Source organism: Pseudorca crassidens, chromosome 12 (assembly GCF_039906515.1).
Source record: "Pseudorca crassidens isolate mPseCra1 chromosome 12, mPseCra1.hap1, whole genome shotgun sequence".
Taxonomy (NCBI): domain Eukaryota; kingdom Metazoa; phylum Chordata; class Mammalia; order Artiodactyla; family Delphinidae; genus Pseudorca; species Pseudorca crassidens.
In genome coordinates, this window is record NC_090307.1 from 40,507,728 (window position 1) to 40,526,673 (window position 18,946).

General features: G+C 36.9%; 1 protein-coding gene across 5 annotated transcripts in view; it reads right to left on the reverse strand.

Annotated features, from left to right (window-relative positions):
* The window catches only part of KIAA1328 (KIAA1328 ortholog), a 386,783-nt gene that overhangs the window by 238,208 nt on the left and 129,629 nt on the right, over positions 1 to 18,946 (reverse strand). For all 5 annotated transcript variants that reach the window (XM_067699299.1, XM_067699298.1, XM_067699301.1 and 2 more), the window contains one exon: positions 14,528 to 14,655. In XM_067699299.1, coding sequence (XP_067555400.1) covers positions 14,528 to 14,655 — 128 coding nt within the window. The remainder of the gene's footprint in view (positions 1 to 14,527; positions 14,656 to 18,946) is intronic.

Genomic DNA, 18,946 nt, shown 5'->3' on the forward strand with positions numbered 1-18,946 from the left:
ATAAATGCTAAAGGAACTTTTCTAAGTGGGAAACACAAGAGAAGAAAAGGACCTACAAAAACAAACCCCCCAAAATTAAGAAAATGGTCATAGGAACATACATATCCATAATTACCTTAAACGTGAATAGATTAAATGCTCCAACCAAAAGACACAGGCTTTCTGAATGGACACAAAAACAAGACCCATAAATATGCTGTCTACAAGAGACCCACTTCAGACCTAGGGACACATGCAGACTGAAAGTGAGGGGATGGAAAAAGATATTCCATGAAAATGAAAATCAAAAGAAAGCTGGAGTAGCAATACTCATATCAGATAAAATAGACTTTAAAATAAAGAATGTTACAAGAGACAAGGAAGGATACTATGTAATGATCAAGGGATCAATCCAAGAAGAAGATATAACAATTATAAATACATATGCACCCAATATAGGAGCACCTCAATACATAAGGCAACTGCTAACAGCTAAAGATGAAATGGAGAGTAACACAATAATAGTGGGGGACTTTAACACCTCACTTACACCAATGGACAGATCATCCAAACAGAAAATTAATAAGGAAACACAAGCTTAAAATGACACAACAGACCAGATAGATTTAATTGATATTTATAGGACATACCATCTAAACCCAGCAGATTACACTTTCTTCTCAAGTGCGAATGGAACATTCTCCAGGACAGATCACATCTTGGGTCACAAATGAAGCTTCAGTAAATTTAAGAAAATTGAAATCATATCAAGCATCTTTTCTGACCACAATGCTATGAGATTAGAAATCAATTACAGGGAAAATAACGTAAAAAACACAAACACACGGAGGCTAAACAATACGTTACTAAATAAGCAAGAGATCACTGAAGAAATCAAAGAGGAAATCAAAATATACCTAGAGACACATGACAATGAAAACACGATGATCCAAAACCTATGGGATGCAGCAAAAGCAGTTCTAAGAGGCAAGTTTATAGTTATATAAGCCTACCTCAAGAAAGAAGAAAAATCTCAAATAAACGATCTAACATTACACCTAAAGGAACAAGAGAAAGAACAAACAAAACCCAAAGTGAGCTGAAGGAATGAAATCATAAAGATCAGAGCAGAAATAAATCAAATAGAAATAAAGGAAACAATAGCAAAGATCAATAATACTAAAAGCTGGTTCCTTGAGAAGATAAACAAAATTGATAACCATTAGCCAGACTCATCAAGAAAAAGTGGGAGAGGACTCCAATAAAATTAGAAATGAAAAAGGAGAAGCTACAACAGACACTACAGAAATACAAAGCGTCATAAGAGAGTACTACCAGCAACTCTGTGCCAATAAAATGGACAACCTGGAAGAAATGGACAAATTCTTAGAAAGGTATAACCTTCCAAGACTGAACAAGGAAGAAATAGAATATATGAACAGACCAATCGCAAGTAATGACTGAAACTGTGATTAAAAATCTTCCAACAAACAAGTCCAGGACCAGATGGCTTCACAGGTGAACTCTATCAAACATTTAGAGAAGAGCTAACACCCATCCTTCTCAAACTCTTCCAAAAAATTGTGGAGGAAGGAACACTCCCAAACTTATTCTATGAGGCCACCATCACCCTGATACCAAAACAAGACAAAGATAGTACAAAAAAAGAAAACTACAGACCAATATCACTGATGAATATAGATGCAAAAATCCTCAACAAACTACTTGCAAACAGAATCCAACAACACATTAGAAGGATCATACACCATGACCAAGTGGGATTTATCCCAGAGATGCAAGGATTCTTCAATAAACGCAAATCAATCAATGTGATACACCATATTAACAAATTGAAGAATAAAAACCATATGATCATCTCAATAGATGCAGAAAAAGCTTTTGACAAAATTCAACACCAATTTATGATAAAAACCCTCTAGTGAGTGGGCACAGAGGGAACTTACCTCAACATAATAAAGGCCATATATGACAAACCCACAGCAAACATCATTCTCAATGGTGAAAAACTGAAAGCATTTCCTCTAAGATCAGGAACAAGAAAAGGATGTCCACTCTCACCACTATTATTCAACATAGTTTTGGAAGTCCTAGTCATGGCAATCAGAGAAGAAAAAGAAATAAAAGGAAAACAATTTGGAAAAGAAGAAGTAAAACTGTCACTGTTTGCAGATGACATGATACTATACATAGAGAATCCTAAAGGTGCCACCAGAAAACTACTAGAGCTAATCAGCTTTGGTAAAGTTGCAGGATACAAAATTAATGCACAGAAATCTCTTGCAATCCTATACACTAATGATGAAAAATCTGAAAGATAAATTAAGGAAACACTCTCATGTACTACTGCAACAGAAAGAATAAAATACCTAGGAATAAACCAACCTAGGGAAACACAAGACCTGTATGCAGAAAACTGTAAGACACTGATAAAAGAAATTAAAGATGATAACAACAGGTGGAGAGATATACCATGTTCTTGGATTGGAAGAATCAATACTGTGACAATGACTATACTACCCAAAGCAATCTACAGATTCAATGCAATCCCTCTCAAATTACCAATGGCATTTTTTACAGAACTAGACCAAAATATCTTAAAATTTGTATGGAGACTCAGAAGACCCCAAATAGCCAAAGCAGTCTAGAGGGAAAAAAACGGAGCTGGAGGAATCATACTCCCTGACCTCAGAGTATACTACAAAGCTACAGTAATCAAGACAATATGGTACTGGCACAGAAACAGAAATATAGATCAATCGAACGGGACAGAAAGCCCAGAGATAAACCCATGCACATACGGTCAACTAATCTATGACAAAGGAGGCAAGGATATACAATGGAGAAAAAAAGTCTCTTCAATAAGTGATTCTGGGAAAACAGGACAGCTACATGTAAAAGAATGTAATTAGAACATTCCCTAACACCATACACAAAAATAAACTGAAAATGGATTAGAGACCTAAATGTAAGACCGGACACTATAAAACTGTTAGAGGAAGACATAGGAAAAACACTCTTGGACATAAATCACAGCAAGATATTTTTTGATCCATCTCTTACAGCAATGGAAATAAAAAGAAAAATAAACAGATGGGACCTAATGAAACTTAAAAGGTTTTGCACAGCAAAGGAAACCCTAAGGATGAAAAGACAACCCTCAGAATGGAAGAAAATATTTGCAAATGAATCATCAGACAAAGGATTAATCTCCAAAATATATAATCAGCTCATGCAGCTCAATATTAATAAAACAAACAACTCAATCAAAAAATGGGCAGAATGCAGTGGTTGAGAGTCTGCCTGCCGATGCAGGGGACACGGGTTCGTGCCCCGGTCCGGGAAGATCCTGCATGCCGCGGAGCGGCTGGGCCTGTGAGCCATGGCTGCTGAGCCTGCGCGTCCGGAGCCTGTGCTCCGCAACGGGAGAGGCCACAACAGTGAGAGGCCCGCGTACAGCAAAAAGAAAAAAAAATGGGCAGAAGACCTAAGTAGACATTTCTCCATAGAATACATACAGATGGCCAAGAAGCACATGAAAAGCCGCTCAACATCACTAATTATTAGGGAAATGCAAATCAAAACTACAATGAGGTATCACCTCACCCCAGTTAGAATGGGCATCGTCAGATAGTCTACAAACAACAAATGCTGGAGAAGGTGTGGAGAAAAGGGAACCCTCTTGCACTGTTGGTGGGAATGTAAATTGATACAGCCACTATGGAGAAAAGTATGGAGGTTCCTTAGAACACTAAAAATAGAATTACCATATGACCCAGCAATCCCACTACTGGGCATATACCCAGAGAAAACCGTAATTCAAAAAGACACATGCACCCCAATGTTCACTGCAGCACTATTTACAATAGCCAGGTCATGGAAGCAAACTAAATGCCCATCGACAGATGAATGGATAAAGAAGATGTGGTACATATATACAACGGAATGTTACTCAGCCATAAAAAGGAATGAAATTGGGTCATTTGTAGAGACATGGATGTATCTAGAGACTGTCGTACAGAGTGAAGTAAGTCAGAAAGAGAAAAACAAATATTGTATATTAACGCATATATGTGGAACCTAGAAAATGGTATAGATGAACCGGTTTGAAGAGCAGAAATTGAGCCACAGATGTAGAGAACAAACGTATGGACAGCAAGAGGGGAAAGCGGCAGGGGGTGGGGGTGGGGATGTGCTGAATTGGGAGATTGGGATCGACATGTATACACTGATGTGTATAAAATGGATGACTAATAAGAAAATAAATAAACATTGAAAAAATGACATTAAATAAGTAAAACTAAATTGCTTAAAATACAGGTATTAGATGGTTAGTTCTACTCATTTTCTAGTTAATTAACTTGTGGCATTCCAACCAACAGCTGGAAGAATATAGTTTGTTTAGAATATAAAACAAATTTTGGTAGCAAACAACTTTATAGTAACTTAAACCCTGTACTTTATTTTCATTGTATTTTTAAAATTAATAGACTTTTTTTTTTTTTTTTTTCCGGTACGTGGGCCTCTCACTGTTGTGGCCTCTCCCGTTGCGGAGCACAGGCTCCGGACGCACAGGCTCATGGGCCCAGCTGCTCCACGGCATGTGGGATCTTCCCGAACTGGGGCACGAACCCGTGTCCCCTGCATCAGCAGGCGGACTCTCAACCACTGCGCCACCAGGGAAGCCCCAAAATTAATAGACTTTTTAAGAGCAGTTTTAGATTTAAAAATTGAGCAGACAGTTCCCATATAATCCCTCTCTCCCCCTCATGGTTTCCCTGATTTTTAACATCTTCCATTAGCGTAGTGCATTTGTTACAATTGATTAACCAGTATTGATGCATTATTATTAGTCCATAAAATCCATAGTTTAATTAGGGTTCACTCTTTGTGTCTTGTGTTATACAGTTAGTTCTATGTATTTTGACAAATGTTCTAGCTATTCATCCCTCACTCCCTCTCCCTGACTGCAGGCAACTGCGGATCATTTCACTGTCTGTATAGTTTTGGCTTTACCCTACACTTTGGGTTGTGATCTCCTCCAGTAATATAGCTTACTCTTTCCAGACCAGATAATATACGATGAGTCAGAGCCAGTAAATGTGACTCAGTATTCATGCTTCTCATGTTCCCTATTAGAGTTATTATCATGTTCTTTATTAGAGTTATCCTCATTTACATTTCAGCTAATTCTTCTGCATTTTGATAAAGCATTACCTTCTTTGGTCAGTCTCTCTCTCTCTCTCTCTCTCTCTCTCTCTCTCTCTCGGAGAGAGAGCCTTAACTATTTTCTTACAATAAATTGTTTAAATTGTCACATTTTAAGTTTACTTTCTGGGTAAAGGACATTACAGTAGCAGACAAGCCAAAATTCTATGCACTGGGCTTAAGAATATATTTGATTGGGGCTTCCCTGGTGGGGCAGTGGTTGAGAGTCCACCTGCCGATGCAGGGGACGCAGGTTCATGCCCCGGTCCGGGAAGATCCCACATGCCGTGGAGCGGCTGGGCCCGTGAGCCGTGGCCGCTGAGCCTGCACGTCCGGAGCCTGTGCTCCGCAACGGGAGAGGCCACAACAGTGAGAGGCCCGCATACCGCAAAATAATAATAATAAATAAATAAATTTAAAAAAAAAGAATATATTTGACTGGTGGTGGAGGGAGACACAGAACTTCCTTTCTAACTGTTTGTTTAGCCCAATCCTCACAGTTCACAGTGACATAGAAATTCAATAAGCATAATCATCTTAGGATTCAGAATTCATATGGCACAGTATGCTACACGCAGACAACAGAGCCTTGCCTGCACCCGAGACCTTCATTATCATTATGATTCATGCCACTGGATCACATTTTAAATAAATCTATGTCAAAATGAATCCTACAAACACTTTTAATATTAATTCCTATTAAACTGAGAATCTTTGCAATATAACTGATATAATACCAGATTTATTAGGTTCACCCATCTGTGAAGAGTAGCATTTCCTTGGTTATTAAAAGTATATATTTTATTGACTAGGATTGTTTATTGACTTAAGGGTACAGCTGTTAAAGTGATCTGGCAATCGATCCTACAAGCACACTGAATTTATCAGCAAGATACCCAGACATTCGGAAATGGTCTTAATATTACGGCTCCAAAAAGCAAAGCTTCAGGCAGTATTCTAGGATCTCTTGAAATTTGTAGTTACTTGAATAACAGATCATTCACTGGTCTTTTTTTTCTTATTAAGGACTTCATGTACCATAAAAGTAATACTCTATTCTTTTTTTTTTTTGTAGTTAAATAAGTTGGATTTATTATTTGCTGCAGCGAGGGGAAACACACACCTTGGGGGAACATGGATGTGTTAGGAAGATCCTACTATATAGGATTTGAGCTTTGATTGAGTAATTTGAGGGAAGCAGGTGGGAGTTTGCTCTAGATTGGATGCTGTCAGAAAACAGGGATGATTCTATGAGTGGATATCTCAATAAGTTTTATCTTTAGGGCGGGGAGACTCACAAGAGGATAAGCTATAATTGGTAAAGAAGTAGCAGTCACTCATTTTGGCCAAGAGAGGGGATGTATGGTAACTTGTGGGCTGCACAGTGACCTTGGTTTTGTCTGTATTTAGATATAATTATGAAGTGGCCTTGTTTTGTCTTATTTTATCATGGTCTCAGAGTAACCTTGCATGGGGTTAGTGTTCTGTGAGATTGTTTCTGTTCAGTAGGGGAATAACATGGCCCACAGTGAGTGCTAGGCCAGTTTTCAAGTGTCACGTACCGCCCCCTCCTCTTTTTTTCCTTTCTCACAAGTTCCAGGTGATGCTGATACTACTGGTCAGAGACCACCAGCCTTTGAGAACCACTCTCTGAGAGGGTAAAGAGACCTGAGACCTATGTTTGGAACAGGTACATAATAAAGTAATACTGTATTCTTCTTAATTAAAGGCAGTACTTCTGGTTACTATTAATTACATAAGACTAAATGAAATACTGCGATCAATGTTCAAGTTCAGGTGGTCACTGTAATACGCATAAAAAACACTGTACCTAAAGAAGAACAAAAACTGGTACTGAGAAAAATCAATATATGAAGTTAGGCTTCAAAAAGGGTGTCTTCAATGTTGGAATAATGTTGAAGTTAATTTTTGTGCATGGTGCCAAGGGTCTAAATTTATCTTTTCTGCATGTGTCCAACTGTCCTATCAATGCTTGTTGAAAAGATTATTTTTTCCGCATTGAATTGTGTTAGCACCTTTGTTGAAGATCAGTTGACCATAATTGCTAGAGTTTATTTCTGAATTCACAATTCTGTTCCACTGGTCTAAATGTCCATCATTACGGCAGTACTATATTCTTGGAAACTGTAAGTATTAGTTTTCTATTTCTGTATAACAAATTACCACAAACATAGCAATTTACAATAACACAAATTTATTACTCCACAGTTCTGTAGGTCAGAAGTTCAGGCAGGCTTGGCTAGGTTCTCTGCTTAGTTTCTCACAAGACTGAAATCAAGCTATCAGCTAGGCCAGGTTCTAATTGGAAATATCTGAGGAAGAACCTACTTCCAAGCTCAGGCTGGTGACAGAATATAGTTCCTTGTGGCGGCAAGACTTAAATCACTCTTTTCTTGCTACTGGTCAGAGACAGCTCTCAGCTCCTAACCCCTTCCATCTTCAAAGCCTGCAATGGTATGTTGAATACCATTTTTATGCTTTAAATCTCTCTTTCTCTTTTGCTCCCAGCTGGGGAAAACTCTCTGCTTTTATCATGTAATTAGGTTAGGCCCATCTAAATATTATCTCCTTTTTATTATATAACATAACACATTATGGGAGTAAAACCATTTCGGCAGGGGTCCAAAGTCATGCAAGTAAGGTTAAAATTCTATCTACTATGCTGTACCTTTAGAGTAAACATTAAGATTAGAAAGAGTGATCTTATACTGTACTGTTCTTCCTCAAATTTTTTGGCTATTAGTATTACTCTGCATTTCCATATAAACTTTAGGATCATCTTATCAATTTCTATAAAAATGAAATTATCAAAATTTGCTGGAAATCTGATGGAGATTACAACAAACCTATAGACTAATTTGGGGAAAATTGCCATTTTAATAACATTGAGTCTTGCAACCCATGAACATGGAATAATATCTTAGATCTTTATTTCTCTCAGCAATGTTTTGTTATTTTCAGTGTTTTTATTGCACTGCTTTTATTAAATATATCCATTTTTGAATTGTTCATTGGAATTAAATAGAAATAACATTGACTTGCATACTGATCTTGTATCCTGCAACTTGCTGAACTTATTTATTAGTTCTATCATGTTTTTGTGTGTGTGTGTTTGTGGATTTCTTAAGATTTTCTACATATAGGACCATGCTGTCAATGAATAAAGACAGTCTTATTCCAGTAATATAGAGAAAATTTTCTCCAACAGTTCTGCCTTCTGTCCTCCTCCCTTTGTGCAAGTACACATACACACACACACACACATACAACGTCTTTATATCTTATAAGCTCAACAATACAGTTTTATAATTATTGTTTTATTCAGGTGTCTTTTAAGTTTTCTATTTAAGAAAAGAGAGATATGTAATTACTTTTACCAGTGCTCTATTTCTTTATGTGAATTTGAGTTGCTGGCTTATGTCATTTTCTTTCATCTGAGCAGACTTCTATTAGTATTTATTGTAAAGCAGATAAGCTAGCAATGAATTCTCTCAGTCTTTATTTATTTAGGAATGTCTTTATGTCACTTTCATTTTTGAAGGATAGTTTTATTTGATTGCCAGTTTTTTTTTTTCCTTCTGCTCTTTGAATATGCCATCCCACTGCCTCGTTCCTCCACTGTTTCTGATGAGAAGTCAGCTGTTAATCATATCTTTGTTCTATGTACAAATCTTTTATTCCACAAGGAGTTTAGTAGTACATTTGAGTCAGACATATAACAGATATCCAAAGGGCATAACATTTTTGATTTGGCTTCTTTGTCAGTTAGAAGTGTGGTGACACCTCTGGACTGCCAAGCAAATCTGGGCTTCTTATAACAGACTCAAAGATAGCTTAGTATAGATAGAATTAAAATAAATATTACACAGTAAATACACATTAAAATGCATAAGTAGGTTAGACAGAATTAAAATGGTAAGGAGCTCTATTAGCACATGCCTATATGAGGGAGTTAAAAAATGTTTAACCAAAAGAATACATGAAAATAATCACAGAATAGGAAATAGTCCCAAGACACTGTGGCCCTAAGCACTACAAAAACTCTTTTAACAAACTATAGAGACAATAGTAATGGAAACCACCCAGAAACAATTAAACATGCACTCAGCAATGATTTACCTATTATAATTCAGATTCTGTCCAGTCCATGACCTAGACCTAAATAAAGACAGAACAAGTAATCATAGGAAAAATGGAAATGTTTCTATAAAAGGCCTTTTACTAGATCAGAACAGCATGGATTCATTAATATCCATTGCCCATGGCTGAAAAGTAATGATGATTTTATGCATTTTATAGAAAAGGGGGAAATCTCAAGATGAATCCAAATCTACCTTTTTATATCTACTTGGCAAAAACATGGAAGAGTTAAGAAAAACATTAAGGCAATCTTGCATAGTGACATTTTCAAACTGCAGCGGGAAAAGCTACTCAAAGTGCTGCCTAGGCTTTCTCTTAATATAAAGAATACTATGGAAATACCATACCTCTCCTGAAATGATACAGCCTATCAAATAAGATTAAAATAGAAGTTATAAGCATCAGAGTTTATGGTGACATTATTTAAGTTCAGATTCACACACACACAAAATAGTAACACTCAACTGTGACAAGAAGAGCTATATTCTAAAATGTACTCTGGTTAAAACTATGGTTACTAGATACTCCCATGTCCAAGAACAAGGTTATACTGTGGGTAAGTATTGTTTCTTAAGATAAGGAAATGGAGTAACAGACACACATCAGTGAGGTATCTCAGTCTAAATAGAACAAGTGAAAAATCTTTCTAGATTCCACAATGAAGAACCTGTAATGCTGAACAAATTACAAGATGAATGGAGAATGCATTCATCTTTGAGGCAAAGCAAGAAAGAGGATGGGGGGAAAAGCAAGGAAAAAATTTGCTCTGTAAATGGAGCAACTTTTTTCAACCAAATGGCAGAAGTAAAAAGAAAACCATAAGCTAGCACATTCTTCTGAAGAACTGCAAATTTAATAAAATTATAAACAAAACCTATAATGAGCAAGTTGAGCCACATGGCAACCAACACAAAGAAGAAACAAAAGAAGTCTCTTAAAGTCAAATGAATGCCTCATGAAAAATGAACTGCTGCATCTCTATCACAAAATCTGAAGGTGAGTTTAAAAAAACCTTACTTCTTTTTGCCTATTTATTTATTTATTTATTAAACATCTTTATTGGCGTATAATTGCTTTACAATGGTGTGTTAGTTTCTGCTTTATAACAAAGTGAATCAGTTATACACATACATATGTTCCCATATCTCTTCCCTCTTGTGTCTCCCTCCCTCCCACCCTCCCTATCCCACCCCTCCAGGCGGTCACAAAGCACTGAGCTGATTTCCCTGTGCTATGCGGCTGCTTCCCACTAGCTATCTATTTTACGTTTGGTAGTGTATATATGTCCATGCCTCTCTCTCACTTTGTCACAGCTTACCCTCCCCCCTCCCCATATCCTCAAGTCCATTCTCTAGTAGGTCTGTCTTTATTCCTGTCTTGCCCCTAGGTTCTTCATGACTTTTTTTTTTTCCTTAGATTCCATTTATATGTGTTAGCATACGGTATTTCCTTTTCTCTTTCTGACTTACTTCACTATGTATGACAGACTCTAGGTCCATCCACCTCACTACAAATAACTCAATTTCGTTTCTTTTCATGGCTGAGTAATATTCCATTGTATATACGTGCCACATCTTCTTTATCCATTCATCTGCTGATGGACACTTAAGTTGCTTCCATGTCCTGGCTATTGTAAATAGAGCTGCAATCAACATTTTGGTACATGACTCTTTTTGAATTCTGGTTTTCTCAGGGTATATGCCCAGTAGTGGGATTGCTGGGTGGTATGGTAGTTCTATTTTTAGTTTTTTAAGGAACCTCCAGACTGTTCTCCATAGTGGCTGTATCAATTTACATTCCCACCAGCAGTGCAAGAGGGCTCCCTTTTCTCCACACCCTCTCCAGCATTTATTGTTTCTAGATTTCTTGATGATGGCCACTCTGACTGGTGTGAGATGATATCTCATTGTAGTTTTGATTTGCATTTCTCTAATGATTAATGATGTTGAGTATTCTTTCATGTGTTTGTTGGCAATCTGTATATCTTCTTTGGAGAAATGTCTATTTAGGTCTTCTGCCCATTTTTGGTTTGGGTTGTTTGTTTTTTGGATATTGAACTACATGAGCTGCTTGTGAATTTTGGAGATTAATCCTTTGTCAGTTGCTTCATTTGCAAATATTTTCTCCCATTCTGAGGGTTGTCTTTTGGTCTTGTTTATGGTTTCCTTTGCTGTGCAAAAGCTTTGAAGTTTCATTAGGTCCCGTTGTTTATTTTTGTTTTTATTTCCATTTCTCTAGGACGTGGGTCAAAAAGGATCTTGCTGTGATTTATGTCATAGAGTGTTCTGCCTATGAAAAAACCTTATTTTGAGAACAAATAAAATTTTATGTTTACCTGACATTTTGGCTACTCACAGGAAAATCAAATAATTTCCCACCATCTCTAGTGTATTTGTGCTCTGGCATTCAAAAAACTGGATTTCAGATTAAGATCCAAAAGAGGGTTGGTCATAGAAACAAGGGCTTGTTAAGCAAATTTTCAATATTTTTTAGCTATCTCAAAGTTTTCTTGTCTTTCTCTCTTCAAGAAAATATGGAGTCAGACTGTTTAGGTTCATATCTTGATTTCCTAACTTGCTACCTGGATGACAAGGCAAGTCTCTTTTTCTGCCTGGGATTCCTCCTCTGTAAAATGGGGATAATAACTTCATTGGGCTACTGAGGGACTAAACGATTTAATGTGTGTTAAGAGCTTAGAACAGTACCTGGAGCACACAGTATTTACCATAATAAATTTTGTTAAATAAAAATTAAAACTTTATTAGGCCAACCTATATTAGGTTCTGAGTATAAAGAAACCACCAGGATGCTGTTTTTAAGAAAGCTTGGTGAGAGAGGTGGATGAATAAACAATGATTACAAAAGAACAAGAACAGTGCTATGATACAGATGAGTAGTCTATTTGTGAGCACATAAAGAGGACCTCTAACTTTACCACATCCTCATTCAGAGTGTTCACAATGATGCCCTTCCTGACAGGAAGTAGATTTGTCCACCAAATCCACCCAATTCCCATGAGGGTGAGTGAGAAGGTGCTTACCCTTGCTTAGCTAAGAGAAGCCTGTCACAAAGAACAAATCAGATAACAAAGGAAACGGGTGACAATCTCCACTTGGTATTCAACAAGAAACTTATTTTACCTCTCTAGGTTCAAATAGCAGAGTCTACAAGTGCTCTCAATTTCATTTTCATTGTATGTACGACATAATCTAAAGTCTGACCACTGGGCACTTTCTGAAAACATGGTTTTAAAACTTTCTCACGATTAAGTCAAAATGAAAATTCAAAAGTATCTCCTTTTTTTTTTTTTTTTTTTTGCGGTAGGCGGGCCTCTCACCGATGTGGCCTCTCCCGTTGCGCAGCACAGGCTCCGGACGCGCAGGCTCAGCAGCCATGGCTCACAGGCCCAGCTACTCCGCGGCATGTGGCATCTTCCTGGACCGGGGCACGAACCCGTGTGCCCTGCATCGGCAGGGGGACTCTCAACCACTGTGCCACCAGGGAAGCCTCCCAAAGTATCTCCTTTTGAGAGTATACTTTCTCCATACCTGTGACCAACAGTTTCTTCCTAGTATTTGTAATTTTTTTAGTTTTGCTCCTCAAGGTTGAGGTTAAGAGAGGCAGTGTTAACTATGATTGGTCTCTAGGGAAACCTCTAAGAATCACTCTTTTAAACATAAAACACTACCCTTTAGAAAGTTTTATTTTCCCCTCATTTCAGCAGTAGATAGAAAAAGGGCTAGGCCTCCTTATCTAGATGTCTTTAAACTCCCTAATGACTATTTCTTGACTCTCAGTCTATATCCTTAACTACTGGCAATTGAAAAGTCACTCAGCCTCTCCTTCACTACCCTTGGCCAACGTTTTTGTGCCCTTTAACATCTGTCATAGAGACAGAGGGAGTGGAAATGTAAAGACTAAAGTCAGAAATCTGATCTTCATGTTATAGTTTTCTCTAACCCGACCATGAGAGCATTAGGAAAGTGCCACCTTAAACACTGCCTCTGCCCTTTTCAAAGTGGCAAAACAAATCCAGATAAAAGGATTAGCTTCCACCTTCCTCTGCCTCATTTTATAGCATAGGTTTTCAGAAAACAGAACAAAAGAAAGTATTTCCAGTTAGAATACAAATTAACCATTCATACTGTGGTTCTTTCTTATAAATATTGTGACTTCAAAAAAAAAAAAGGGAGGTTACGATAAAAGTCTAAGCTATGCCACATTCCAGCAAAATTATTATTGTTTCTTTTCTTTTTACTTTTCCATATGTCCAAACTTGAGGTTTAAAAATGGATTTTCTTAGCCGAAACTCTGAACCCATCTGAGACGGGGTCTCTAGGTTGAACAGAACAGCGTTCTTTAGAAGGTTTACAGAAAACCATTCAAGACCTGCTACTATTCAAAGGGAGAGGATAACCCTTTAGTTAGTACATTATCCATGTTTTAATAATAATATGAATGACTCTGACACTCTATATAGTGTTTTCTACAACGTTTTAATACAAAAGTTATCCTCATCCATTTAAATTCATTTGGATATGAAAAAGACAACCAATGTCACTTGCTAGAGGGCAAGAAGTAAGTCTTCAGAATTTGTTTCACATCACAACTGGCAGGGTTCTGAACTTTCATTTAATTATATAATATATACTATTTGATGATATGTATATAAATGTTAATATGCAAACACTCTCATATATACTTATGTGATTAATACATATATACAAACACAAAATCATGCTAAATGTTCCAGTTTTCTCCAGTTAAAGCTTTTACAATTTGCCAAGACACTTTCATTACTCTAAAACTCTAAACGTGAATTAGAAGAGGCTTATGAGTAAAAAAAAAAAGAGCCCACCTGATCTTCATTAAGTAACAAGAGCAGTGGGTTTTCTTTACCACTCCTGCTGTGCTTTCATACAACCAGGAGCTTCCCTCCTGACCCAGAGCCTGCTTCAAGTAATCATTCCTGACCTCTGGGCCCCAGGAACAGAAGAGGAAAGGGAAACAGGGAAGTAAATGAAGCCAACTCAATCACATGCTGTAACTGTAGGTCTAAAGACAATGTTGTATACAGTGAGACAAAGTAAAAGGCAGATAACTCTTCTGACATCTTGCTGATCCATTAAAGACAAGAAAAGGTAAGAAAAAAGATGCTTACCTGTTGTTCCTGAATTTTAGCAGCACCAAGTTCTGAGAGAGACACAGTGAGCTTCTCCTGCTGTTCTGATAGATATTTCTGATAGAGGCTTAGAAGTTCTTGGCATTCTTTATACTGTAGCTGAAGAGGTGAGATTGCAAATTAAGGGAAAAAGCTAATAAATGGATTTAAACTGCATATATCGGTATTGTTTTTCAGATTTCAACAAACAAAATAGAGACAGAAGTGTAACCATACTTGGTGAGAGTGCAGGTAAGCTATAGTCTTCAGATGAACACAGCATGTGTACCCCCCTCAAAATCATGAAACAGTAATTCACAGGGAGTAACAATGTTTATCCTATTAAAATTTTTCTTTCTCAAGTCTTTAAATTTGATAAAAACAAACATATGCACAAGAATGAAGGTGGACCCCCATCTCACACCATATATAAAACTACCTGAAAATGGATCACTGACCTAAATTTAATAGCTAAAACTATAAACTTTATAAAAGCAAATCTTTGTGACCTTGGATTAGGCAATGGTCACCTAAAAGCACAGTAATGAAGAACAAATAAATAAATTGGATTTCAAATTTTAAAACTTTGTGCTTCAAAGGACACTATTAAGAAATTGAAAAGACAACCTCCAGAATGAGAGAAAATATTTGCAAATCATACAAATGATAAGGTCTGGTATCCATATATATGTAAAGATGTTATATGACTCAACAATAAAAACTATTACCTAATTAAAAATGGGCAAAGGACTTGAACAGACATTTCCCAAAATAAAATATACAAATGGCCAAGCAGCACAAGAAAAGATGCTTTACATTGTTAGCCATTAGCTACTAGGAAATGCAAATCAAAATCACAGTGAGATACCACTTTGCATTTACTAGGATGGCTATAATCAAAAAGACTGACAATAACAAGCACTGGCAAGAATATGGTGAAATTAGAACCCTCCCACTTAGCTGATGGGAATGTAAAATGCTGCTGCTTTGGAAAATAATTTAGCAGTGCCTCAAAAAGTTAGACACAGAGTTACCATATGACCCACAATTCTACTCCAATGCCCCAAGATAATTGAAAATATAGGTTCACATTAAAAACTTATACATAAATCAAAGCAAGATCCTTTCTGACCCACCTCCTAGAGTAATGGAAATAAAAACAAAAATAAACAAATGGGACCTAATGAAACTTCAAAGCTTTTGCACAGCAAAGGAAACCATAAACAAGACCAAAAGACAACCCTCAGAATGGGAGAAAATATTTGCAAATGAAGCAACTGACAAAGGATTAATCTCCAAAATTTACAAGCAGCTCATGCAGCTCAATAACAAGAAAACAAACAACCCAATCCAAAAATGGGCAGAAGACCTAAACAGACATTTCTCCAAAGAAGATATACAGACTGCCAACAAACACATGAAAGAATGCTCAACATCATTAATCATTAGAGAAATGCAAATCAAAACTACAATGAGATATCATCTCACACCAGTCAGAATGGCCATCATCAAAAAATCTAGAAACAATAAATGCTGGAGAGGGTGTGGAGAAAAGGGAACACTCTTGCACTGCTGGTGGGAATGTGAATTGGTTCAGCCACTATGGAGAACAGTATGGAGGTTCCTTAAAAAACTACAAATAGAACTACCATATGACCCAGCAATCCCACTACTGGGCATATACCCTGAGAAAACCAAAATTCAAAAAGAGTCATGTACCAAAATGTTCATTGCAGCTCTATTTACAATAGCCCGGAGATGGAAACAACCTAAGTGCCCGTCATCGGATGAATGGATAAAGAAGATGTGGCACATATATACAATGGAATATTACTCAGCCATAAAAAGAAACGAAATTGAGCTATTCGTAATGAGGTGGATAGACCTAGAGTCTGTCATACAGAGTGAAGTAAGTCAGAAAGAAAAAGACAAATACCGTATGCTAACACATATATATGGAATTTAAGAAAAAAATGTCATGAAGAACCTAGGGGTAAAGCAGGAATAAAGACGCAGACCTCTTAGAGAACGGACTTGAGGTTATGGGGAGGGGGAAGGGTGAGCTGTGACAGGGCGAGAGAAAGTCATGGGCATATACACACTAACAAACGCAGTAAGGTAGATAGCTAGTGGGAAGCAGCCGCATGGCACAGGGATATTGGCTCGGTGCTTTGTGACAGCCTGGAGGGGTGGGATGGGGAGGGTGGGAGGGAGGGAGACACAAGAGGGAAGACATATGGGAACATATGTTTATGTATGACTGATTCACTTTGTTATAAAGCAGAAACTAACACACCATTGTAAAGCAATTATACCCCAATAAAGATGTTAAAAAAACTTATACATGCATATTCAGAGCAACATTATCCATAACCGTGAAAAAGTGAAAACAATCCAAATGTCTATCAAGTGACAAATGGATAAACAAAATGTGGTATACCTATAAAATGGAATATTATTCAGCCATAAAGAGAAACAAAGTATCCCTACATTCTACTATATGAGTAAAACTTGAATATATTATATGCTAAAGAAGCCAGACACAAAAGGCTACAAATTCTATGTATGTTGTTGTTTAAAATACCTCTTCCAATGAGCCAGGGAAAAGAATACTTAGTTCTAAGTATACCAGATCACAAGTAAGAGTTACATTCATCCACGTTCACTTTCTGTCCTCTTCTCCAATTTTCTGCAGTACCCATTATGTGAGAAAAGCTAAATGGGGAAAAAAAGAGAAATGTCCAGAATAGGCAAGTCCATATAGACAGAAAGTATATTAGTGGTTGCCAAAAGATGGAGAAGGGACATAGGGAGCACTCGCTGATGGGTATGCGTTTTATGGGGGAGGCAATGAACATGATCTGGAAGTAGAAGGCTGTCTTTGCACACCTTTAGGAATATACTCAAAACCACTGAATTCTATACTTCCAAAGGGTGATTTTTATTGTATGTGAATTATATCTCAATAAAGCTGTTACTAAAAAATTCAGGGTAGAAGTGATGATACTGTTCTGGTCAAAGTAATTACTGCGTAATTTACATAGGAGGTTCTAACTATATTAAACATAACAGGATTATGATTAGATTTTTGTCCTATTTGTTTGGTTTTGCATAATGTCAATTTAGTCAATATTTCATTAATAAAAGCATCATCAGGAAATTTTCTGCCCATATACCTCCCTACATGTTTTACAGTCTAGTATGAAGAACACAGCAACCTAACTTGGGGTACCCTCTCCCACAGCTCCTCAAACTTGCAAAGTGCTCAGGAAGAAGATACTAAACTGCACAGATCAGGTGTCTGGAAGACAGGGAGTTCTATCCAAGGGAGAGTTCTCTGTTCCTTATTTCTCACTGTGGTAATTTCTTCCCAAGGCTCATTCTTCTCTCAGATCATTTCTGAATCTCCCTAACACCTAATTATATATGCTGTTGTATAAAAATTACTGTCCAATAAGATTATTCTGTATAAATACTTTTATAACAGGTCATCATGATTAAGGGTGGGAATAGTATTTCTTAAATGTCAAAAATGGTGACTGGCTTCAGTGTTCTTCTTAACATTTTCATAACCATATCATTGCTTCTGGGCAGATTCCTATTCTAATAACTTTTGCCAATCCTGACTGAATAAATAACCAATTGCTTCATTATTCTCATTGTTAACCTTTAACAAAAACCAGAGATGGCTTGCAGAAGAGGAGCTGGTTCATAATGAAAGGATAGGTTACTAAGCTAAACAATACATTAAGTAGAAGAGCATGTTTAATACTCAGCATCTTAAAAACAACCACAACAATACAATGAACAGTGGTCTAGATAAGCTAATATGTTTTCAAAGCCAATCTATATCAGACCAGGTTGGTTTTACATCTCCATGCTTTTCCTCAGCAAGTTCAAAAAGACAGGAATGATTTGTGGCGGTCCCAAGAGCCTCTGCCAGCTATGATGTATATAAAAAGAATTTTTTATTCTAGCTGTTACCATAGGCAATAATGTCTGTAATAGGTGAACATATTAGCCTGGACACAGAATATGAATTTGTCTCGAAAAAGCCAGCACAATTATACAGTCTAAGAGTTAAATGTCAGCATTTGAAGACAAATTATAGGCAAATTCATTTAAACACATGCTATGTGGCAGAATATAAAAACAAGCAGTCCTATCTTTATCAATTTTTTATATCTGTATTGATTCACCAGATTTTGAAATGCCCTCCCCTTTCCTGTAAAATCCAAAATATATGTACATGCAAAACAGTAATTTTCCTTCCTCCTTAGCACAATGAGACTTCAACCCTCCATCTGGAGAGAGAGATTTATGTTAGGAAAATATAAGTAAAATGCCTTCTTAACTGATTTGGGGGAGGGAGTACAGTGAGAAAGAAGACATATTTAACTCAAGTCTGGCCAACTGACA